This window comes from Ailuropoda melanoleuca, chromosome 3 (genome assembly GCF_002007445.2).
Source record: "Ailuropoda melanoleuca isolate Jingjing chromosome 3, ASM200744v2, whole genome shotgun sequence".
NCBI classification, from domain to species: Eukaryota; Metazoa; Chordata; class Mammalia; order Carnivora; family Ursidae; genus Ailuropoda; species Ailuropoda melanoleuca.
In genome coordinates, this window is record NC_048220.1 from 123,020,377 (window position 1) to 123,046,428 (window position 26,052).

Below are 26,052 nucleotides of genomic sequence, written 5' to 3' on the forward strand. Positions count from 1 at the left end.
TGGCTGCTTACATACCAGTACGACTGAGGTACTTACTGTGCTTTCAGGCTCACTCTTTCCCTTCCTCAAACGCCAACAGTCATCGTACATCTCCCCCTGGAATGCCCCGGAACCGTGTTTTATGGCCTGATTTTCTTTACTGTAAGCATTTTGAAGGCCTGTGGTCATACTCTTTCTTTTTCTTTCTGTCTTTCTTTTTTCTTTTTTTCAAATAGTACCTTTAACAGAGCAGAAGCTCAGTAAATAAGTATTAAAGGAAAGAATGCCATTCATGATATTATTTTCATCTCAGGTTATTGTTTACATTTCCCTAGAAATAGGGAAACTTGGATGTTAAGAAGGGGCATGGTCAGAGTTATCAGCAGAGGTTTAAATGGCTGGTTAGTATCTTACTTAATCTGATTTGGCACCAGCTAGGATTTACAAAAAGGCACGAAGTCTTAAATAAACAAAAATCTGTCTGCCTATCAAAACTATAAAATAATTAACTTTTATAATGGCATTATTGCATGCAAATATATCACCCATAATTTTTTAAATTACGTTTAAACATTGCTTAAACACGTGAATCTCAGTTGTATAATTTAACTTATATAAATTGCAATGAATTGTTACCACAGAAAGGGTATCTGAAGGATTAGGCTTTTGGTGGCATTCAAGTAATCCATATATTATCAATAAGATCTTTGGGTAAGAGGGGCTAGAAGACTGGTAATGGAAAAATGAGCTGCCTTGTTTCATTCTGTTCATTGATTGGTAGTCATTGGTAGACATCATGTTTAAGAATCTGTTGGAACAAAGAGTGAGACACATATGGACTATTTATTAATGTCTCTGTGTTTAAAGAAATGGTAGATACAAAGTTTCAGTCAGTTATACAAAAGTGTCTTGCATTCAAGACAATAAAACATGCTTGAGTATATGTGAATTCCACAGAGTAGATGTGCTGGCTTAAAATTCAGGTCAAATTCCAGAAATGCTTAACCTGGGATCCCTAGGTCCAGTGGGTCTCAGATCTCGTAGCTCTGTGACCTCCCCTCCCACTAAGTGTCCAGGTAGATGAAATGAACAGAAGGAATTCCTGAACTGGGTGGAAGATTTAGCTGATCTCCAGCACCCTTTCTAGCTTTACTCCACCTGTTACTGGTTGAGGCCTGGAATATAAAGGTGAGAAAATGTCCATACCCTCTACGTGGCAGTTACCCTTGGACTTGGCCCATCCCAAGATAGTTTTCCAGGGAGTAAAGGATACCTTACAGTAATTACTGTTACAGGGAGACTGTTATGTTTTATAAAGTGCTTTGAATTCCTCAGACCAAATGTGCTATATAAATGTTACAGTTAATCTAGATTTCATAATGTCTTTGTTGATTCGGTTCTCAAAAACAAATGGAGTGTTTATTGCTCAGTAAACATTTCCTCTTGGAGTTTGCTAGTATTTATAAAGAGGGTGATTAAAGAATGTAGAAACAATAGAAGAAGGAACAAAAGCTTTGCTGCTGCACTCAATAGTGACTAGCAGCTCACTCTGTCCATTTTTTCCAGATAAACCATTGGATTAGGAATTGCCCAGTATAATAATAAACTGAAGTGGTATTTAATACCTATTTTTGCTTGTGGCTCATTGCCAGTGTTTAGTCACAGTGTAGATACGGAAAAACATACGCCGGATATGGGCAAATTATTTAGTGGATGTCAGACTCACTATTGAATAAACCTGTTTGGAACTGTGACCTTGTGTTTTAACACATTGAATAATAGTCTAACTTTGTGGTTATTATAATCCTAGACATAGTTCTTGTCTCCCTGAAAGTTTATAAAACAAATTAAAACTTACACCAGTATGGGGGCGCCTGGGTGGCTCAGTCGTTAAGCGTCTGCCTTCAGCTCAGGGCGTGATCCCGGCATTCTGGGATCGAGCCCCTCGTCAGGCTCCTCCCCTGGGAGCCTGCTTCTTCCTCTCCCACTCCCCCTGCTTGTGTTCCCTCTCTCGCTGGCTCTCTCTCTCTCTCTGCCAAATAAATAAATAAAATCTTTAAAAAAAAAAATCTTACACCAGTATGATTTCATTCAAATAGCATATGATTCAAAGTAGCTATTATTCTTTGATGGGATGTCTTATTTTTTAATAAAGCATAAGACAATCCAAATATGGTTTGTCCCCACCCCAGTGTGGTTTCTAGCTTTCCATGTTAAGTAGATTTTCCTGTATAGTACTTTGAACTGTTGGGAAGAAAATAAAGTCTCTACCACAGAAAATACTATTTTCATTTTACTGACTTTTAGAAAAGAATAGGGTAATTCTAATTTCTTTCTTTTTAAAAACTCACCATTTTGGGGCGCCTAAGCGTCTGCCTTAGGCTCCGGTCATGATCTCAGGGTCCTGGGATCAAGCCCCATGTCCCCGCTGGATGGGGAGCCTGCTTCTTCCCCTCCCTCCACCCCTCCTCCCACTTGTACTCTCTCTCCAATAAATAAGTAAAATCTTTAAAAAAAACCAAAAAATCTCACCATTTCTTTCTTTGTTTCCACTGTTTCTCAGGACGACAGCTTATTAGGTTTCACGAAATTAAGTTGGCAAGAAGTCTGAGGGATTAACATGTTACCATGTTAACTAGGGCCTCTGTTCCTTGATGTATTCTCCGAGAATGATGACAGACACTTTTGGAGTTCTGCTGTATTTGACAAAAAGCAAAATGCAGTATTGAATAGCTTCTAAACAATATATTTTTAAAATATAGTGTTTAGTAGGGATTGTCTGGGTGACTCAGTCGGTTCAACATCTGGCTCTTGATTTTGGCTCTGTTCATGATCTCAGGGTCCTGGGATCTAGGCCTGTGTTGGGCTCTGTGCTCAGTGGGGAGTCTGCTTGAGATTCTGTCTTGGTCTCCCCCCCCACTGTGCTCTCTCTCTAAAAATAAATAAATCTTTAAAAAATATATACTGTTTAGTCACTCTTGGCTAATGGAATAGAACAAAAAAAGTCTTTTAAAATCTAATATAAATTAGGTAAGACTAAGAAAAATATGTTTGAGGACCTAATTCCTTCCTTCCTTCCCTCCTTCCTTTCTTCCTTCCTTCCGTCCTCTTTCTCTCTCTCTCTGTAAGCTATTAGATTATGAATTCTTCACCACAGCCATAAAATTTTCACTCTTTTTTTTCCTTCATTTCCTGTTATTGGCTATTTACTGCTTTCCGGAATGCCTTTTTCACATAAATACAGGCCATATATTGAAATGAGGGTTCAGAATCACATCTTTGTTGCTCAGGTCTTTCTAGCTTTCTCCTTTTATGTTTATTTTCCTTTAAAATTCTAAACTGTGGAGCAGTGTTACGGTGGAAGAATTAACTTATGAGATATGTGAGATAATATAAAATTGAACTTAAATTACCAAGTAGATAATTTGGTAGCCAAGAATCATTTAATTTGTAAATAAATTTTTTTTTTATTTTCCACATATACTGAAACCATTTGGTGATTTTAAATATGGAAACTAACCTGGCACACAAGAAGCAGAGAACAATAAAAGATAAATTGAGTGATAAAATTCAATCATGTGGGGATGGGGATGCAGGTGTGGGGGTGTGCCAGCATCGCTGGGGGCTTCAGCAGTGAGGGCGGGTCCCCAGCTGACGTGAAGAATGAGCAGGATTGGGGGGAGGTAACATAGAAGGGACAATAGTGGTGTGTCTGGTACAGGGCAGAGGTTGGTCAGCTGAGAGTTGTAAATTGCTGTTGAAAGTAGATGAGGGGCGCCTGGGTGGCTCAGTCAGTTAAGCGTCTAACGTCGGCTCAGGTCATAATCCCAGGGTCCTGGGATCGAGTCTTGCACTGGAGACTCTGCTCAGTGGGAAGCCTGTTTCTCCCTCTCCCTCTACCTACCACTCCGCCTGCTTATGCTCTCTCTGTCAAATAAATAAAACCTTTAAAAAAAAAAAAAGAAAGTAAATGAAATGGGTGACTACCGTGGAACTAGATAAAGAATGGCCGTGAAAACCAGGCAGGTTTGGACTAGTCAGCTATCGAATTTTTGGAGAAGATGAGGGTCAGTATCAGAGATATTTAAAGAAGTCCCTCGAGTCAGGTGAGATCCTGCTCAGGCTCAGGCCTGTCCCTTGCCTTCTATGCTTTAGTCCCAGGGGCTCAGTGTGCTCTCCTTTCCCTGTCACTTTTGTCACCATCCTTTCTGGTTTTCTCCTGTTATAATCCCCCATCCCCCAGTGGTTTGTCTGTCCACTGTTGGCCCTGAAACAGGCACTCGGGTTCTTCCCGTATGCAGCTTTGGACGCATGTCACTTTGCAGCCTGCTCTAACCAGAATCAGGTGTGTCTTTTGCGCCTCACAGAGTGGCCTTAGGTAGCCCTGACACCGTCCTCAGCACTGCTGCATCAGTGCTCTCTCTGTGTCTTACTTGAGCCTGTCTCTTTCTTGACATTTGCCTCCTTTTCTGCATCCCCACCCCCACCAGTCCTCTCTCCTTTGCTGGTTTCCCTTCTGCTTGACCTCAAGTGTGACCCTCCCCTGGGCTCAGTCCTGGGACCCCTTTTCTCTACCTGCATTCTCTCCGTAGGTAGTATCATCTAGTTCCATCACCTGAAATCCTGTCTAAACATTGACCACTCCTAAGGATTTTTTACCAGCTTTGTTCTTGCCATGAACAGCAGGTTAATATATATACTAGATTTGTCCATTCGGTTGTTTTATGGACGTTTCAAAGGGAACATGCCTAAAATGCAACTCCTGCTTCTCCCCAAACCTGTTCCACTTTTGGTCTTCCCCTCACAGTAAATGGCACCACCTTTCACCCAACTATGGAGGCCAACATTCAGGCATTGACCTTCATTCTTTCTTTTTCCCCTCTTCCACCATTGCCTCCCCAGCCTGAGCCTCCGTCATGTCTCACCAGACAGCCACAGTACCCTCCTCAGTGCTTGTCTTCCCTGCACACATTCTTTGCACAGCAGCCAGGGTGGCCTTTTAAAAACCTAAACCAGATCATGTCACATCTCTGCCCAATCAGAGATAGTGATCTGCTTGAGCACTGAAGGAAGCTGGCTATGCTGGACTTTCTAAGAGGCAGAAGGAGGTTGTCTATGGACCACCTTCCTGGTCCTTTCAGCCTTCTGCTTGGACATGAAGAATTTAGCTTCTGATATGTGCCTTCATCATACAATGAAGGTATAAATAAAGTGTGATAGACGCTGAGGGGGAGGTATTAATTTTGATGAGAGGAATCAGGCAGGTATTCCTGGAGAAGCAACGTTTCTAGACCTTGAAGGATGAGTAGGTTTGTGTGGCTCTGTGCGCAGGGAAGGTGGTGGAAAGCTTCAGGCAGATGCCCTTTTCAGAGAGTACCACACAGTTTGGGGACAGGAACCCAAAACACAGGTGGGAGAGGATAGCAGTGGATACTGGGACTTGAAAAAGTAGGTTAATGTCTTTTGAAAGACATTACAAGCTAAGTTTAGAGTTTGGGCAACGGGAAGCTGCTCTTGGAACATTGTACCAAATGGATTTTTCAGTGTTCAGTTCTAACTCATTAGAATATATTTTCCTTTCTCTCATCTGCCTGATAGCAGTGTGGAAAGATTCAGTTGTTAGGGTGATATCTCCTCACTTTAAATCTGATTCACAGGGGAAGGGCCCCTAGGTCCGAAGGTCTGAACCACATAGTAGGATAGAATGCCCCCTCCCTCACCTAGTAGGTGCCTTGTACTCCAGCTAAGATGGCGGTCAGTGCTTTTGATTGTGAGGAATAAGGTGGGATGTTTTGATTACAAAAGGCGCTAATTCTCACGTGTCTTTTCTTTGAGATGAGATGGAGGGAATGTAATTGTTTCCTATTTTAAGTGATTTTTTTAATTCTCCTATAGGATTAATCACAATGAAAGGTTGGAGTTCCTAGGTGATGCTGTTGTTGAATTTCTGACCAGGTAAGGAGGTTTTCTTCTGCTGTCCCCCAATAATTATATTTTATAAGTAACGTACTTACTATATTACCTTCTTTGTAATTAACTAAATAAGGCATTGAAACACCGTGTATTTTTTCCCTTCTGTAGAGCTTTAAAGCCGCATGTCTGTGGCTCTTGCCTTGATAACTTGTACTCACTGACGCTGTAATGCACAAGATTACAAGATGAAAGGCTAATGTCTTTGTCCTGTCAAGTTTATGTTCAAGTTGCCACAGCCACAAGAGATCAGCTTGTCTTGGTCTAGATGCTTCAGAGCTTATATTCAATTTGTAGAGAAAGGGATGATATTTTAAAATGTCATTTCATTTTCTAGGATTTGTCTTTGATCCATTTCTCACTCTTTCCAATCTCAAGGGAAGTAAAACTTACAAGTAATTTTAATGACGAGATTTTGGTGTGTGTGTGCGCGCGCGCGTGTGTGTATGCATGCATTTATAGGTGTTTTCTCCCCAGAAGTGTTTTCGTGGCCTTAATTTGGTGGTAGACGTAGGAAAGTGCATTTTGTGTGTTCATACCCACATCATTTCTCTTTTAAAGGGAGACAGTGCATGCTTCTCTGGGAGCTGTCTTGAGCTATTTGTATTCTCTCTGGGTCATTTCTTTTCCCAAGAAGGACATAATGAGGCAGAGGGGTGGCTCTCCAAGCCTGTCCTCTCTGGACACAATAGGACTAAATAAGCTTAGCTGCCCTGATCAACAGTGGATCTTAAAAACTGGTGTGAGATTTAGCAGAGGCTGTTGCTGTCATGGTCCACACTGGCTTTCCATGTGGCCTTCCTCCAAATCCCTGCACTTTCCTCGTCAACCTGTTTGGCTTTCCTCAGGGCACAAGCAACCACGTGTGCCACTCTCAGTTCTGTGTCTGTCCCTGTCACACCTGTCAAGGACACGCCACCATGCCTGCCCTGCCCAGGCTTCTCTTCAGAGGCCACTCATAATGCAGCCTGAGCAAAGGTCTTTGTTTCCAGGCTCGATTTCTGAGTGTCACATAGGTTTGCTCTCAGCAGTACGTGACCAACCCTTCAGGTCTTTGTCGACAGATTTGTCAGAGCAGTCTTTTAACTGAAGTAAATGTGAAAATACGAGTGAATGGTGCTGTTTGGGTTTTAGCACATTCAGATATACTGTGCTTACTAGTTAACTTGCAAAGACTTTTAATCAAACCCTTCATTGTAGTTCAGTTCAGGTGGTATCTATTGTGCAGATACTGTGTGCCAGGCCTATTTTTATGACTTGGAGCTACAGACAGAATGTTGTGATGCATATTTATTTATATGCCTTTTTTTTTTTTTTTTCAGTGTTCATTTGTACTATTTGTTTCCTAGTCTGGAAGAAGGAGGATTAGCAACTTATCGAACTGCCATTGTTCAGAATCAACACCTTGCCATGTTAGCAAAGGTATATCAAACGTCTGACGCATTTGTAGTAAAGTCTGACATTTTCTTCTTCAGTCCATGCATAATTTTGCATTTGAATAAGTAACTCTTTAGAGTGTATTAGGAGTTTAATATTTTATAGACCGGGAAGGATTTTTTTTGTTTGGGTTTTAAAGATTCAACCTTATTAGTTCTCTTACCTTTGTGGGTTCACCAGCCGCTAATGAACTCCACGGTGAAGTAACTTGATAACGGAAGAGGAAAAGTTTGACAGATGTGCGTGAACAGAGTGAAACATTTGGGGAAAAGAACAAGAACACAGCAAAAGAAATGAAACATTTTGTATTTTCCCTTTGTGTAATATTTCTGTATTACATTTGTCTTTAATTTACATTAATAAGCAGCATTATAGCTTTGAATAGAATATGCCTGCCCATTCATACCCATGAGGGATACTTTATCGATCTTTGAGAATCCCCAAATATCACAAATCCCAGTAATTAAGATTTAGGGTTTAGGCTGCCCAGCTAGCCACATTGACTTTGTTTTTTGACTAAGAGAACCTTTTCTTAGTTTAGATTCATGGTAGACATTTTACTTATTTACACAATCTCATTTGATATTCCTATCTCTGTGCAGTGTCTTACTATAGTAAGTTATAGCAAACAGAACACAGGCACTTGGATTGGCCACCAGGATTCCAGTCCACGCCCCTCTTACAAACAGGGGGGCCATAGACAAATCGTCGTCTCTCCTCCAAGTCTCTGCTTTCCCATCTGCAAAATGGAGGTGGCATCAGCACCTGTCACACAGGGTGGTTTTGAGAATCAAATGAGATTATTGTTTGAGTTTTAATAATTCAGTTTATAAAGTGCTTGGCACAATCCCTGTTTATAGTAATCACGTGAACAGGTAAATAAATTAGTAGGAGTTGGTTGTTTTTATTGCTGCTGCCACTGTTCTCATTATAAATTATTACATTTTATAGACCTCTGGGTTTATTGAATAGTAGAGGAAACTGTGGCTCTTAAATCCCCCAGCTCCAGTGATTCACTGGAAAAGCTTTTTTGAGTTTTCCTTGATTTTCCTTGAAGCATTTTTATGTTTTTTTCTTCATTTTGATATAAATGTTGGAATTTGATAGAAAAGACTAGATTAAATCTAGTTCTCAATTTGATCTTGCTAAGGTATTAAGTATATTCAAAATGGTTAATTTTAGACTCTGGTTTTTATGTTAGGAAGAGTATATTACTTTATTATAGGTAACATCATCATCATCATAGTGATGGCATTTGAGAATATAAACAATGACATGTTAACAAAAAACTATAGGCAACAGGTATGCTTCTTGGTTTTAGCAGCTTTACCATGAATGAAATTCCACAACCCTACCTAAAACTGCTGTGGTGTTGGGGCGCCTGGTTGGCACAGCGGTTGGGCGTCTGCCTTTGGCTCAGGGCGTGATCCTGGAATCCTGGGACCGAGCCCTGCATCGGGCCTCTCTGCTGTGAGCCTGCTTCTTCCTCCCCCACTCCCTCTGCTTGTGTTCCCTCTCTTGCTGGCTGTCTCTATCTCTGTCAAATAAATAAATAAAATCTTTAAAACAAAACAAAACAACAACAAAAAAACTGCTGTAGTGTTTAGTCAATTTAATTGTCAAAATGTTTCCTGATAGGGCACATTAAGTGTTCATTGGAAATGCATGTGAATAAGTAGTTGTCAACCTACTCCCATTTTTAATTTTTTTTCAGTTTAAGATGTAATGGAATTGTATAATTATTTTTCAGACAGTTGTAGGGAAGATATTTACAAGGTGTGGAAAATTGCCATAACAAGGAAACAGAAACTGCTATGTGACACATTAGGTGATGTACAAAGCCATGAGTTATTTTGTCCAGTTTCTCCCTTCAGCTTTCTGTATGATCTTCCTCCACCCCAAGTACTGACATTCCCATAACATTCAACACCCATCTGCTCTAGTAGAAGGCAATGGTGGCCTTGCCCTTGGTCTAGACTGGTGGCTCTTAACCACTTGGGAGGGGGGCACTTGACAGAGGATTGCTGAGAATCTTTGGGAGTCTAATGAAAGCTCCAGGTCAGCTCTTCAGACAAATGAACACTTCAACACAAGGACCAGTTGAACACCACTCTCCTTTTTAAAAGTTCCACTAATGCCTACATGAAAAAGTAAAGTTGTAGAGCAAGGATTATGAAGAGTTGGAAAATTCATAGCATTCCAGAATAGTTGTTTGTAATATAAAATATGGCTTGCAGTCTATTCTCAAACAGGTCTCCAGAGATTAGCAAACAATTGGATTTTCCCAGTGAAGTTGTGAAATAGATGAAATTTACATATTCTAGCATAAGCTCTTGCACTTAGGGATCAATTTTTTAAAAGAGGTGTTTTCTGCTGTTGCATTTATGGTAGTCAAAACTCATTTGAATATATTTTGTACTTATGAATTCCTAGCAATACAGAATACTGATAGCATATATGTCTTGTTTTTATTATCTCTGTCTTTTTCCAGTATAAATGGATATGGATATTTTTAACATGCATACTGAGACACACAAAATCTGAGTGTCTTATTTGAGGACTGATGAGACTCATATTGTCCTAGGTTGTTCATTGACTTGTTCCATATTCCATAGCATGTTACAGCTTAGTAAGAATTGAATTATAGGGTAATGGAAATAGATTTATTGCATAAGCATGCAAAGCATGCTTATGCAATGTTTGTATTTTTCTCCTTTTATGGAAAGAATTATTTCCATTTATTCAGTCTCAGGAGTTTTATTTAAAAAAAATCATTCATACTCTGTCTAGTTCTCAAAGGACTTGATTTGTATAATACAATAGGATAAGAAATAAGTAGGTACTGAACTCAGAGTAAAGAGAAAATATGGTTAAGACAGGAAAATGAAGCCAGAGGTGAAGTTACTATACACAAATATATTCATAAGTCCTACACAGTTTCCAGATCTTGGCCACAAATTTGGTTCTAAACTTTTCTGAGGCCAAATAAAAAAAGGAAGCATAATTCATTACAAACAATACTCCCAGAGTCTATAAGATAAATCCAACTCCATTGCTCAGAAGATCTCACTGAGCCTTCAGATAGATAAGTATAGAGATCTCATAAAGGGGACACAAGTACAAAGATAAAGGGCCACAAAAATCTTTGCCAAATTAAAAAAAAAGATTTAGAGATATAAGGCATTTTGAAGTCTTCTAAGGGTCCCCATTTATTCTACCGCATAGAAATATGTTCTGTATAGTACAAACATCAATACCACATAACTCGGGAATCATAGAGGTTAGCTTTGGGTTGTATTTGTGTCTCTCTAGACATGTTGGATGAACCCAAAGGCCCATGGTCTTACAGCATAGTCTTTTTCCAGCTTGGACTAGTGCTTGGTCTGAACTTGGAATTGGACTCAGATCTGATCATTTCTGAACCATCAGAGTTGAAACATCAGAGTTGATAGAAGCCTACTTGGGGAAAGGTTGAGGTTAGTCAGATCCGAACCTTATGTAAGGACTCCTAATGAATGGCAAGCTAAACTCTCTTAAGATACGGACACAAGGCCAATTAATTCGTAACCATTACTCCTTACCCTCACCAGATGTTGAATTGTTACAGTTAAGATTTTGCCAAATTCTTTCTTACCTGTTGTCATTTTGAATTTTGTAGAAACTTGAACTGGATCGATTTATGCTTTATGCTCATGGACCTGACCTTTGTAGAGAATCAGACCTTCGGCATGCAATGGCTAATTGTTTTGAAGCATTAATAGGTAATTTCTCTTTTTATAATCTAGTTTCTTGCATATTTCAAATGTTTGGAGAGCATATAAAATTCAGTGTGTAGACTAGGGACAAAATTACTTGTTTCCAAAGCTTGTGAGGTCCCTAGCATAACACTAACTTCGTTGTATTGTGGTTGGTGTAGCTCTTCCAGAGCGAGCAGTTATGCTTTTCTTGGATTCCTCATGACTGATTGGTGTCTGATGTCATGTACGTGCATAGTTAGTATATGCTGAATTGAACTGAAGTGAGTTAGTATGTAGGTGGATTACTTTACAGATCCAATTCAGTATCACATGCATAAATAAGCAGTAAGTAGGTTGCTGGTGAGGCCCTAATACTGTTTTTGATCACATTTTAAACTGTTTACAAGATTTTCTCATTTAAGCATTTTGAAAACACTGCATCTTTTAAATCCCAGGGCTTGAGTCTGTATGGCTATAACTTATTCACTTGAAGCAAGACTGAGGCAGGCACTTTACTTCCTCGCTTTCTTTTTTACTGTTACCGGAATATAGTCAGCTGTTGGTACAGGAAAGTTATGAAGAGTTAATTAGCTGGTGATTGCAAGTATGCTTTACAATGAAATGTTACAGTAGATTGACAATTCCTTGATTTTTTTTTTTGAGTAAATGATTGAGTACATTTTATTTTTCAAAGGCCTTTGTACTTCCTTATCAATTTTCCTTCTTCCTTTGAAAATGAATATAAAAGCATCCCATTATAGTTTTGTGCTGATGATGGTAACAAGAGAATGTTTAATAATTATTATCCACAGTCCTTTCACAGCTATGTCTATTTTGCACAAATATGTCTATTTTCAGAGAATTTGTCACATGGAATTACTGTGCTCTGTACACATAATAATTTTGACAGTTAGTGTTATGGTTGGCTCCCGAGCCGGGCAGACATGATTCAGTTCCTTCTTGCTTTATTTATCAGCACTGTCTTCACCAAGTTATTGAATCTCTTTGAGCCTCAGTTTCCCCATCAAAGACATGGAAATAATGTCACTTATTCACAGAATTTTTGTAAGGATCTTAGTATCCAGTCCTGGCAGCATCTAATTCAGAGTTCCATTTCTTCAAACCCTTCCCCAAATCACCGACTATGAACGCAAATCCTATACATCTTCTGTAATAATCTCTTACTGAGGTGCCTGTGAAGGTAAAGATAAGAATGTGAGAATGCTTTGCACTGCGCCTAGGGCATGAGTGGCCCCCAAACCATGACTACTACTACTATCACCATCAGTATTATTACCATTATTATTAGTATAACTACAACTTCTGATAAGTAATAAGTGTATTTATTCATCGAAAACCCTGCTAAGTGTCTTAATATTTTAGATTATAAAAAATGCCTTTCTGAAGACACATAAAAATTTGATTTCAAAAATATATGACTACCTTACTCTGGAGTTATTTGATACCCAATTAAAATGTTATTTGATTTGATACCCAATTTAAATGTTAAATAGTTATTTCAAATTAAAGGAAAAGGTTGTCCTGATTTTTATTTGCAGAAGCCTTCATTGATCTAAACTCAGGTTTTATCAGATTTTTTTTTATGGTCTGAAACATAAACTATAAATAGAAAGCAAAATAAAACCTAACATGCTCATAAAGCCAGGGTTTGTGCATAGTTCCCTTAGTAAGTTCATACCCATACCTCTCATGATAGCTCATATTAGGCCTCTTTTTATTTAATATATGGGTTTTAGATTTTAGTAGATTGAATTTCATATTTCAGTCTAACTTATAATACAAATCCTGGCTAAAAGAGGGAAAATGCTACCTTTAAAACAATTGCTTCTGTTCTTGTCGATTTTTTCTGTGAGTGGGTTTTGGCTTGTCTTTTTGCTTTTTATAGAGGTATGTAATTTTCTCTGAATATTAATTCAGCCTTCCTTTTGGCATTCCCATCCTTTTATCTAGGAGCTGTTTACTTGGAGGGAAGCCTGGAGGAAGCCAAACAGTTATTTGGACGCTTACTCTTTAATGATCCGGTATTTATTTTGATTCATTTGATTTTTCTCAGTTATATATTATTACAGAAGATTTTACACCAATTAGTGATTGTGTTTAAAGAGAATGTAGGAGAAACAAAGTCCCTGAATCTGCCGTAGATGGTAGACTTCAAGTACATCAGAATAGCTTACTTGGCTCTGTTGCAAATGGGAAAGTGTTGTGGACACTTATACAAGGGGCTTGTCTTCTACCTGAAACCCTGTCTCTCCTTGTGGCCACTTACAAATTTTGTATGAATACTTTGCTTTATTTTGAAGTATCTTGAAGTTAATTAACGATTTTCTGTTTTATAATCGTTGGGTACCTACCCCATGCAGGCTTACTTGAAGCTATCACCTTTTGGCTTTTCTGTTTATGATTTGTCTTTATGTAAATTATGTAGACTAGATAAATGTATATTTATTTTAGAAAGTCAGTTCATAGGGAGTTTCTGATAGGGCTATGAATAAAGAGTATGGAAGTACTTTTTTTTTCTTAAGCAAATTATAGTTTAAGAACAAATGATATGTTCTAAAGTAGTTTCTGTTGTTACTAAAGTATTAAGCTATTAATATTGCTAGAGCTACCTTTTTAATCCTGCATGTAATAGAGCATACTAGATGCTTTTTGTACCCAAACAAGTCAATTTAACATTTAAAGGGAGAGGCAACTCTGTATTCCAAATTGAAATGTCATTATAACTGAATGACATAGCCCTCGTGGAGCAATAAAGAACATAGGAAGCCAGTGTTTTAAGCCTTTCTGAAACCTTCAGCTTAAGTGGCTGTCAGATGTTATTACTGTATTACTTAAGATAGTTTAAAAAAAAGAATCAGTAGTTTTGAAAAATGTGACCTGGCTGATGTTCATATCTGAGGATTTGATTTTTTATATTTGTTTTTATAGAGATCTGTGATGATTTTATGTGTGTGAATTCTCTCCTGATGGGAAAGTTATCTACAGATGTTCCATGTCCCCCATTTTGTCCTGCACATATAAATGAGTGTGCATCTTGATTTATATCTGTAGCAGATGGCATGTATTTTAAGTCTTTTTCTCAAATCTTAAAATATCTTTGTTCTGGCCTTTATCTTTTGTTGGCAATTTCAGCAACCTCTTTACTTTTTTCCTCCCTCCAGTCTTGCCTTAAACTGGTCCCCCTACCTCCCCAACCCCCCTCCCCCTTCTCCCATCTTACCTGCATCCCCCCCATCCATTCTGTGTTCTTTTTCTAAATCATATGCAGTTATACACTGTGTGTTCTCAATTGCACCAGTTTTTGTTTATATTCTTTTCTCTCTTTAAACTGCTTTTCTCCCACTTGTCTACTTAGCAAGCTTATCTTATATTTCCAGTAGCGAGTGCAATGCTGGCAAGTGCAGTGTTTAATAAATATTTGTTAAAGGAATGAAATGAATAAGTGACTAAATGAAAAAACAGAGTCTGAACATGATCTTACAAATGGGACGGCTGAGATTCAGGATTCGTTTTAGTGTGTCTTTTATGAAACTGAACAGTGCTTAGTAATATATGGTCTTTCCATTTCAGCTTTTTCAAGTGCACACACTAGGACATTCTCACACATTTGACATCTCCATATTGGTTTGCATCTATTAGGTGTGGCACGTCAGAGACACTGGTGAACCGTTGAACTTTTTTTTGAGTAATGGCAGTGTGAAAGTCTGATCAGCCACAGGCAGCCAGATGCAAACCTGTAGGCCCACAAAGTCAGATTGGTTGAACCCATATAGTGAGGGAGGCTCGAGTCTTTTCTGAGGCCAGGGCTGGTGCTGGCTTGTTCTAAGGAGGGGCCAGGGAAGCAGGGATCAGTTCTTGATTGCTTGCTTTTTCTGAGGCTGGATTAGAAGAAGGCAGGTATTAATTTGGGATTGGGTGCTGTCAGGAACCAAGGGCAGGTTAGCAAAAGTGTCCCCAGTAATCTTTAGAGGATAAGACAGCAAAGCGGGTCAGAGGGCAACATTGGCAGGAGAGCAGTAGTCCCTCAAAGAGGTGATCTGTTCTGACATTTTACAGCTGCTGTAAGACCTTGAGGGAAACAGTTTCCTGCTAACTTTGCAGCAGGCTTTATCTGTGTCATCCCCCCAGCCTGGTTCACAGCAGGGCTGTTTTTGGCTTTTCAGCCTGGTCTGCTGTTCATTCATTCTTTCAGCCCAGACTGTTTTTCCTGATTCCAGGTTTTCATCTTTGTGTAACCCTTCATGGTTTCCCAGTACCTTCAGATCCATTGTTGCAACTTGATCATCCCAATGGGCCTCTTAGAAAGATAGGGAGAGATTACTATGTAATCTTTCATATTCTCCCACTCCCTCCCCACCCCCTTTTGGTCTTTACATATCTGTCCCAGTATCTCCAAACCTGGCCTTTCTCTGGAGCTCCAGATATTGGAATAAGTGTCTTTTCAAATGGCTCCCGGGCAGCTTCACACGGGTGTTCCCCAGACACCTCATTTCAACATTTTTAGCGTTTCAACTCATCACCTAACACCAAAATATATTTCACCTTCCTTGCTTTTATCATCTAAACCCAAACCTTAGGAATGTCTTTTGTCCTGAAGCTTTTTTCTTCCCATCTCCATTCAGTTGCAAATTCCTATCAGTTCTGTCCTTAGTATCTCTTGAATTGGTTCACTGTTGGCCATCCTGTTGCTTTAGTGTTTGCCCTCCTCATCTCTCATATGAAATACCGAACTGGTTGTGATTCCCCAAGACTGCAGTCTCTCATTCATAACTACATTTAGTGTTGTCTTGTTTTTAATGCATGGATTTGATTATGGTCTTTGATTTCGTTGCTGTCTGCCAAAGTCCGTGTTATACAACAGAGCATTTAATAGTTTTCATAATCTGACTCCCATCTATTTTTTGTCTCCCATCTTCTCACTCCCCATTTGTGCCATTCCAGGAATTCCCTTTTTTAACTAAATTTTTTTTTAAGACTTGATTTTTTTAGAGCAGTTTTAGGTTAACAGCCAGATTCAGAGTAAAAATTTCCCATATACCCCCTACCCCCACACATTCATAGCCTCTCCCATTTTATCAACATCACCCATCATAGTGGTACATTTATTACAATTGATGAACCTATATCATCACTCAAAGTCCATAGTTTACCCTGTACATTCTGTGGGTTTGGACAAATGTATGATGCCGTGTATCTGTTATAATATCATACAGAGATTTCACTGCCCTGAAATCCTCTGTGTTCTGCCTATTAGGAGTTAACTTTTTGTGCCTATGTTCTTTGAGACATACTATTTGTGCATTTATGGTGTCCTGGTTTTGATTCCCTCCCCCTGCTGATTTGCCAAATTCCTCATGTTCTTCAGGGTACATCTGAAGAGTTACCTCTTTTTTTGAATCTTTGTCTAAAACCCCCAAGCAGAGTTTTCCTTGCATTTAGTATATATTGCTATTATAGAACCTCTCCCAGTTCATTAAATTGTACTTACCTTCATTTTTCTCCACTATGTTCCTTTGAGGACAGGAATGGTATTTCATTTGTCTAAGTAAGCTGATGCATAGTATGTATTCAGTAAAAATAAGGATGAGGAGAAAAAAAGAACCCTCGTGCACTATTGGTAGGAATGCAAACTGGCACAGCTACTGTGAAAAACAATATAGAGGGTCCTCAGAAAGTCAAAAATAGATCTACCCTATGATCCAGTAATCACACTACTGGGTATTTACGCCCAAAATACAAAAACACTAATTCTAAAGGACACATGCATCCCTAGGTTTATTGCAGCATTCTTTACAGTAGCCAAACTGTGGAAGCAGCCCAGGTGTCCATCAACAGATGAATGGTTGAAGAATACACACACACACGAATATTATTTAGCCATTAAAAAAATGAAATCTTGCCGTTTACAACAACATAGATGGAACCAGAGAGATAAGGCTAAGCAAAATAGGTCAGTCTGAGAAAAATAAATACCATATAATCTCTCACTCATATGTGGAATTTAAGAAACAAAACAAATGAGCAAAGGAAAATAAAAAGAAAGACAAACTAAGAAATAGACTCTTAACTATAGAGGACACACAGGGTTACCAGAGGGGAGGTGGGTGGAGGGATGGGTCAAATAGATGATAGAGATTAAAGAGTACACTTATCATGACGAAAGAAATAAAATAAAAAAAAAGTTGCATTAATAAATGTCCCAATAGTCCATGAACATTTTCCAGAACACATTGAAGGTAGAGGTTTTGCCTTGAGCTAATAAATGCTAGAGCTGGGATTCCAATCTGGATTTTTTACAGGATATTTCCTCTGGCACCAAGGTGTGGCAGAACCTGAACTCTGAGTAGAGTAGATGAAAGGAAATGGAGGCGTTGAAATAATCAAGTTGTTAGGGGTTAAGTCGTTACACACGTAAGACGAAATCTAAGGAGATATCATAGTGTCACTGAGTGAAAAACGAAGCGAGAAAGAGGAATCAAGTTGCTGAGAATTTGAATTTTGGAGATTGGAGTTGGTTGGAAGAGATGTTTATTGTGCCTGTTGATATGATCAACATTAGTAGTAGCATCTTCTGTGTGCCAGCACTGGGCTCACTGCTTTGAGGAGGAAAAAAGCACGAGAGAACATGAAAAAGTTGCGAGAAGGGAATGACACCTAGCGTAATTCACGCTATGGAGAATTCAAGGGAAAGGTTACTGAATTGGTTAAGAGAACTCTCTAAAGTGCCTTAAAAAAACAGTTTGATATTTAAGCTTTTTTTTTTTAATATTGGCCAAAAAAACCCCAAAACCCTCTACGTGCGATGCAAGTTGTCCAAAAATATTGGGTATTTTATTTCATTTTGTTATCATGTGTTTCACAGTGATAATAAATATTCCTATACTTCTTCCCCCCCAAATTTTTTAAAAATATTTTTTCCCTCTTTTAAAAAATCTTTTTTACTTGTTTGAAAAACCTAACATCGAGGCCAGAAAGTAGATTCAGTCAGAGGCTCCCTAGAGTCTAAAACTGAAGAAAAAACACTTTAATCCTGAGGAGGTTCTAATTATAACTGCCTCTAGATTTAGCTCAGTGGATAAAATAAGGTACTGGGTTTCTCCATAAAATTCGCTCATTTCCATATTTCAAGGAAACATTTGTAGTGACCTGCAGTAAAAGTGTGGCCTTATAGATCTGAGAGTTTAGGAACTAGATTTGGATGTTTTCCACCCCATCTTAAAGCAGCTCAAATGCTAATAAATGAGTGCCTAAAATAAAAGACATCTGAGATGAGTTTTAATTACAAAAGGCAGAGCTGATGCACATTTCTGGGGAATGGTAAACTAAAAAATATGATTAAAACAGCAACTTAATCCTGTGTATTAGGTTAAGCAAATGTGTAACTGAGTTTTAAAAGGTATCTTTGACTTCTGGGGGTGGAGGTGGCTCTTTTCCTCCCCAGCTTAATAGGCTAATTAGAGTCACTACAGGCAGTTTGAGTGGTGAATACACTTAAAAAAAATTAGTTTGCTAGCACTATTGAATTTGCAATAAGTGGAGTCAGCATCTGAAATAGTTCACTATTTCAAATAATGGCATTTTATTTAGTACTTCAGAGTGCGTTAAATGGCTCCCTGGAGCATTAAAGGCATCACTCTATTTTCCAGGACCTGCGCGAAGTCTGGCTCAATTATCCTCTCCACCCACTCCAAGTAAGTGTGACCTTCCTGTCTGCAGTGAGCTTTATAGCTCCAGGTAGTCATGTTACTTTAGTTTGCCTGTTTTTCCCTCCTGCTTTTATCAACCTTTGATTCCCTTCAGTGACATTATGACTTTAAGCTGGGGTGTCAGGCAGAACTGGAAAACTTTGGAATAAATAGTAAAATGAACCCATGTGTTGCATTTATGCTCTGGGGTGGGGCGGGGGAAGCACATCTTCCCTCACAAGGCAGGAAGAACTACTTGTGTGGTTGTAGTTTGGTGCCCTCTCTCACCCAAAAACGTGGTGTTCAAAGCTTAATACGTCAATTCGAGTATATCTCCCTGGCTGCTATTATAGAGAAAATAATGTGGAAGCAAGTGTGTGCTTAGTCAAAGAACAAATACTAAATTAACATTGCTAAATTGTAACCTAATTTAGATCTTGGACATTGAAGGGGCGCACCTGGGTGGCTCAGTCGTTAAGTGTCTGCCTTCAGCTCAGGGCATGATCCTGGCGTTCTGGGATCGAGCCCCACGTCAGGCTCCTCTGCTGGGAGCCTGCTTCTTCCTCTCCCACTCCCCCTGCTTGTGTTCCCTCCCTCGCTGGCTGTCTCTCTCTGTCAAATAAATACATAAAATCTTTAAAAAAAAAAAAAAGATCTTGGAAATTGAAGGTTTTCAATTTCAACTCAGATTGCTTAAAACATACTATAAATTAAAATTTTAGTACCGTGTGATGACTTTTTACTCAAGATTTTGCTATTTAAAAGATCTATATGTGGTGACACCCTTTTCCCCAGTTGGTTTAAAAAGTCTTTGTATTCTTTCCTTTTATTTCTATTTTACTTGGAAACATATATATGTATACATATATATATTCTCATATATTTTATATGTGCATGTATGTATATGTACATTATACATATATAAGAATCACTAGTGGCTAAACTCTAATGAGAGGCTTTACAGTAATAAATGGCATTAATTCAAAGAACTTTAGAAACATTAGTATGAAATTGTCCAAAGTTGTTGAAAACGTTCACTTTATTCTTTTCGTATTTGCTGTATGTTCTCACTTTTGCATTGAGTTGTTCAAGGCTTATTGTTATATGAAGCACCTGCCTAGTGGTACAGAAATCTCCAGTGTAAGCTGAATCCAACAATAATCATGTTCATTTGCCAAAATAGACTGGTCCCTAGAAGACACACAGAGGTCATATTCCTCTAATCCAGGGGTTCTCAGAGGGCAGTCTCCATACCAGCAGCATCTGGCTCTCCTGGGAACTTGCCTGACAAGCAGATTCTCAGTCCTCACTCCAGACATACTGAATCAGAAATGCTGGGGGTAGGGCCCGGCCATTTCGATGTAGTAGGCCCTACCAGGGTTCTGATGAATGCGAAAGTTTAGAACCACTGCATTACTAGATACACACATTCTCCACCGGCAGTTCTTCACTTTGCCTCTTCCTTGGAGAGTTAGTATAATATGTGGGATTTTGAACTATCTGTGAACAGTACTTGGCCTTGAAATTTGATAGAAGATTGGAAAATATTATTTGAGCCTTCTTTAAATATTAGGTTTGTTTGCCATTCTAAGGGATGAGAAAGAAGCTTCCGTGTTTTATTGGCATTTCAGAAATTTCTGCCCATGGGAGAAGAAATTTTACAAAACACTATCCTAGAATTGATAATTACTCTTGTAACCAAAAACTGCACGATTTTTATTTATTTTTCTTTTCCTGCAGCTACAAGAGCCGAATACTGATCGACAACTTATTGAGACTTCTCCAGTTCTGCAGAAACTTACTGAGTTTGAAGAAGCAATTGGAGTCATTTTTACTCATGTTCGACTTCTGGCAAGAGCATTCACATTGAGAACTGTGGGATTTAACCATCTGACCCTGTAAGTGAGATTTAACTAATCCCAGTGTGACCATTTAGACAGGCATTCCCAAACCTTTACTGCTTGCCTTTCAAAGGAATTGGGATTTCAAGCATATTTCTAGGAAAGTCACATCATGAGATGGGGGAGTAGCCAGACGCTGGTGTGGATCAGGGGATAGGTTCCAATCCAGTATTTTTGGTTTCATTGTCATGCATCTCATTTCTTCATAAAGTGTAAGAGAAGCATGAAGGAAGTAAAAATTTTATCTGTAAAGGGACAGATATTAAGTATTTTAGGCTTTACAGGCCATGTGGTCTCTGTTGCAGTGATTCTACTCTGCTCTAGTAGGATAAAAGCAGCCACGGAGAAAATGGAAATGAATGGGCATGGCTCTGTCCCAATTAAACTTGCAAAAACAGACTGTGGGCTGAAATTGGCCCTCTGTCCTAGCTCTAGATGAATGATTTGGAGATGAGCTAATATAATAATTAGGAAAATAACCAAAATGTTATTTCTTTGCCTGTTGTTTTTTATTTAGTTCTTGGCTTCTCTCCCCCAAATCAAATATTCACAGCTCTCTTTAAAGTGTAGAGATTTAGGATTCTTGTCATAGATTTTTTTTTAGTGTCCTTTAACTGGATTCCAGATTTGAATGATAGAGTGTATATATCAATAAAGAAGTAAAGATTTAACAAAGAAAATTCTTGGACTGTTTTGCTTTGTTTTATCTATGCAAGATTGTTTTCTATACATTATTTTTCAACTGATACTCCTTAACTTCTGACCAAGCACTATTTACTAGTCACTTAATCCTTAGATAGTAGTCCCTGTACTCTTCTTTGAAACTCAATCTATGTTGACTCAGGTCTCTTCTCAATTGAGGGGCCTTAGGGACTTGTATCTAGTTTTGTGCTTTAAAGCAAGGTGAACACATTGCCTTTTAAAACTGTGCCTTTTTAAAAATTCTGTTTCTTTTTTTTTTAATATACAAATGCTTATTGATCTCTTTGCATTGACGTTTTTTCCAGAGGCCACAATCAGAGGATGGAATTCCTAGGTGACTCCATAATGCAGCTGGTAGCCACTGAGTACTTATTTATTCATTTTCCAGATCATCATGAAGGACACTTAACTGTGAGTTTGTGTTAAATCATTCCCTTCAGATTGCTGTATAATATACAGATTGCTGTATAATAGAGTGAAGATTAGTGGAGCCAGATATATATTTATGTAATTGATTACTTAGTTCTTGACTTTAGCATATCATATGATTTTGTTCATTTCATTATGCAAATTGTATACAAAGCAATATATGAGAAGAACTTGTTTAATACTCCTTCATTTAATGATTACCTACTCTGTGCAAGACATTGAATTGAGCTAGGCTTCATGGGAAGAGCAAATATTAGTTGACACCTATCCATAAGGAGTTTAAAAACTATTAGCAGAAATGAAAAGTGTAAGTAAATAGCTACAAATTCTCTCTCTCTCTCTCTGTGTGGGTATATACCGTATGTATGTGTGTGTGTGTCATGTGTGCATGCGTACAATACACGTGCACTGTGAGAAGTATAAGTAGGTCATTGTAACTACAGGAGAGAAGAACCATGTGAAATAGTATGAAAAGGCATAGGTAAACTGATGCACTTGTGCTGTTTAGGAAAAGATAAGATTTCTTTTAGCTGTGGATTTCCATGAAGGCTTCATGGATATGATGATGTTTGAGCCTTTAAAGATGAGTAGGATTTGGCCACTAGGAGTTAATGGGAAGAAATTTCTATGCAAAGACTTGCCACACATTGGGACTACTGAAACAAAGGCACAACATGAAAAACCAGAAGATAGAGAGACAGTAGGGAATCAGTTTGGCTGGATCCAGGGCAGAGTTGAAAGGGACTTAGAAAGATAAGGTTTGATTTATGAACAAAGTGAAACAGTCCCCATTTCTCTCACTTTTGTTTCATTTTTATAAAATTGTATTGAGCTTTTCTATTTGTTGCATACTGTTTGTGCTCTGAAACTGATCAATAATACAGCCAGAATGGTGAACAAAGCATATCTGGAAGCCAGTCATGATGATCTCTCAAGGCGCAAGAATAACCTTTGAGAAGACCCTCTAGAGTTGGGCATTGAGAAAGCAAATACTTTCCTGGGCCAAGGAAAATAGTAGTGTGCTCTAAGATACTTTGTTCGTGTAGCCTTCCTTTTTTATTATACTTGAAGCAAATAATGTCTTTCATACTTTGCATCTCTACGATTTTTATGCATGTTTTGCTTTGAATAGAATTGGATCTTATCTCTGCAACTGTGAACCCTGGAAATAGTTTATGTGAGACACAAATACTGGAATTAAGGAGAATATGGTGATTTGACTATGTTTAGATGTAATTTTTTATGTTTAGATGTAATGTATGTTTAGATGTAAGATTTCTAAGCCTAACAAAATATGATTCTTTTCTTTTTTTTTAAGATTTTATTTATTTATTCGACAGAGATAGAGACAGCCAGCGAGAGAGGGAACACAAGCAGGGGGAGTGGGAGAGGAAGAAGCAGGCTCATATCAGAAGAGCCTGACGTGGGGCTCGATCCCATAACGCCAGGATCACGCCCTGAGCCGAAGGCAGATGCTTAACCACTATGCAACCCAGGCGCCCCAACAAAATATGATTCTTTTATTCACTCACTCAATGAGTATTGTGTTCTTACCATGCCCCTTACTATTATATGGGAAATCAGTAATACTGTTCTTTTAAATTTAATTTAAAATAAACAGTTTGATTACCATTTAAGTTAACTACTTTTGGATGGACAGGGAAGTATTTCCTCTTGAATTAATATTAAATTCTTAAGAACATGGGAGTATTTACCAAAAATAAACTAGTGACTAGTATCTTGCTGTGCATTAGGGAATCAGTAAATGCTTGTTCAGTATCTTCCATTATGAAATAGACTTTATCACTGTCAGAGTATCTGGTTGGTCTGAGAAATGGCCAAACCAAGCCAAGTGGCTTAAAATAGTAATTCACGTTTTGGCCATATATAGGCCATTGTTGAAAATGTGTGACTAAATACACACATTAACCCCTGTATTCCTGCAAAACTAATTGTGAACTCTAGGATTTTGTGGAGGTGAGATGTTATAGATCAACAAGTTTACTGCTTCCCATCTTGGTCTAGATAAAGGGAGAACCAGGACTATGCTAAAGACTCTAGTTTTGTGTTCTTTCCAAAACTGCTTTAGTGCCATAACTATAGTTTTATCCAAAATGTGTTTATCAGCCTTGCTGTCTTAAAATTAGAGAATTTTTGAATAGCTTATTAGAAAGATGGTAAATGACAAAATTATGATATGACGGTTTTATTAACTATATTCACAGAAAGCTTAGGTAGAAATCAATAGGACTGACAGATCTGCTGGTAAAACAAAGATGATCTGTCATCTGTTGAGTATGTATTTTAAAAGATATTAACTCTCATCAGCGCTGGCATGGTTGCTCCCTTCCTCCTTCTTGAAACACTGTCCTTCATTGCCTTCTGTCAGCTTCTGTCACCTCTGTTAGCTTCTGTCATGCTGCACTCCTGGTTTTCCTCTCACCTCTTCAGCCACTCTTTCTCAGCTTCCTTTGCAGGCTCATCATATTCTGTACGGCTGATGGATGTTCCAGCGTCTGAAAGGCTCCCTCCTAGGCCCTTGTCTCTTGTCACGAGAGCCCCTCCGAGGCAGTCTTTTTCCATGTACACACTGTCAGTTTCACTCTAGAGACAATGACGTCCAAACAGATCTCTTTAGTCCCATTTCTTCTTGAGCTCCAGTAGGTAGCTGCCCCCTCAGCCGTGTCTAAGACCGAACCTGTAGTCTTCTGGCCCCGGGTTCTCTTCCAGTGTTCCCTGAGTAACTGAGCGGCAGCGGTAGCCATCCCGTGTTGCAAGTTCGAAACCCAGGAGTCATCTTTGATTCCTCCCTCCATGGCCCTAGATTCTAGACCATTCACAAGTCCTAACATTGTTACTTCTTGAGTAAACACCTCATCTTCATCACCTCAATCCTCTCAACCAGCCTGGGTCACCTGGACTGCCATACTAGCTTCTATGTCGCTGGCAAAACGTTACAAGAATATGCTTGACAAAGAAACCCCATGAGAAGGGGTGGAATTTATTAAATTTATAAGATAACGATCTTAAGGTTGTGTCTGTACCAAGCACTAGGCAATGCAACGTGTTCACGTTTCCCTGAGATGTGTGCTACTGTTTGCAAAGCTGGCCTTTGCAGTTTTGCACTCTCCCACCATGGAAATTGTCTCAGGCAGAAACCCTCCAGTTGGCCCAGGAAATAGGCTGAATGAATGATCATCCTATCCCATCCACTGCTCTTTGCTTATTCTTTGGGTAGTGATTAAAGAACAAGCAAGGCCCTGCCTGGTCTGGCCTGCCCACCTGCCCGCCTCACGCTGTATACTCTTCTTTCCACTGCGCAGCTCTGTTTCCTGTTCCTTCTCCAAGCCCCCTCCAGCCATCAGGCTTTGCACGTGCTGTTCTTGTTCCTGGAGAACATTCTGCTTCCAGCCCTTACTCTCATTTGCCTGGTCTCTCCTACTCTTCCATCAGATGTCAGTTCTGGCTTGACTTCTGGATGCAAGGAGAGCCTTTCCAGATGGCCTCCCCCCAGTCAAAATTCCACGTCCTTTTCTTTCCTGGCACTCACTTATTTCAGTTTGTCTGTCCCACTAACCTAGAAGTTCTGTGAGAGCATGCTTTTATTTATCACTCTGTGCCCAGCCATATGGAGGCTTGGAATACATATTTGATAAATAAATAAAGAAAGAGTTTTGCAGGCAGCTAAGTTGTATAGAAAGGGAAGTAGAAGTGGCATTGCAGGGAAGTGGCGTGTTGTTTTATGTATAAAGAAGGAGGCTGAAAACTTACTTATGAATATCTAAAGATTAAAATTAACTGAAAATTTGTGGAGGATTACTTACTACAGTTGCATTTGTAGGAGGGGGATGGCAAATTATTCATTATTGTGATTAAAGAACACACAACTACATTAATTCACACTGGGAGGCATTAGTTAGCTTTGAGCCATTCCTTTGTGCACTTGTTTTACAGAGAATAGGACAGTTGAACAAATGAAATCATGGATTTGAAGTTTTGAATGCTGATGGGGAAAAACATAGTGTGTTGTATGAGTTGGATATTCAGAAAGGCCTGCTTGGGAAGGAATATCAGGCATAGATAATTGTTCTAGGATGACTGAGGTTGATTTCATGGAGCAAAGTATTTGATTTTTAGGGGAGAACCTACCCAGTAGGGATTAGGTCAGTAGTGAGAGGATCCACTCGATCA

At 38.8% G+C, this 26,052-nt stretch overlaps 1 protein-coding gene across 7 annotated transcripts in view; it reads left to right on the forward strand.

The window, feature by feature from the left end:
- DROSHA (drosha ribonuclease III) overlaps nt 1-26,052 on the forward strand; it is a 117,755-nt gene that overhangs the window by 77,895 nt on the left and 13,808 nt on the right. For all 7 annotated transcript variants that reach the window (XM_034657054.1, XM_034657056.1, XM_034657059.1 and 4 more), the window contains 7 exons: nt 5,875-5,934; nt 7,272-7,371; nt 11,045-11,147; nt 13,095-13,165; nt 18,791-18,835; nt 20,570-20,727; nt 21,738-21,843. In XM_034657054.1, coding sequence (XP_034512945.1) covers nt 5,875-5,934; nt 7,272-7,371; nt 11,045-11,147; nt 13,095-13,165; nt 18,791-18,835; nt 20,570-20,727; nt 21,738-21,843 — 643 coding nt within the window. The remainder of the gene's footprint in view (nt 1-5,874; nt 5,935-7,271; nt 7,372-11,044; nt 11,148-13,094; nt 13,166-18,790; nt 18,836-20,569; nt 20,728-21,737; nt 21,844-26,052) is intronic.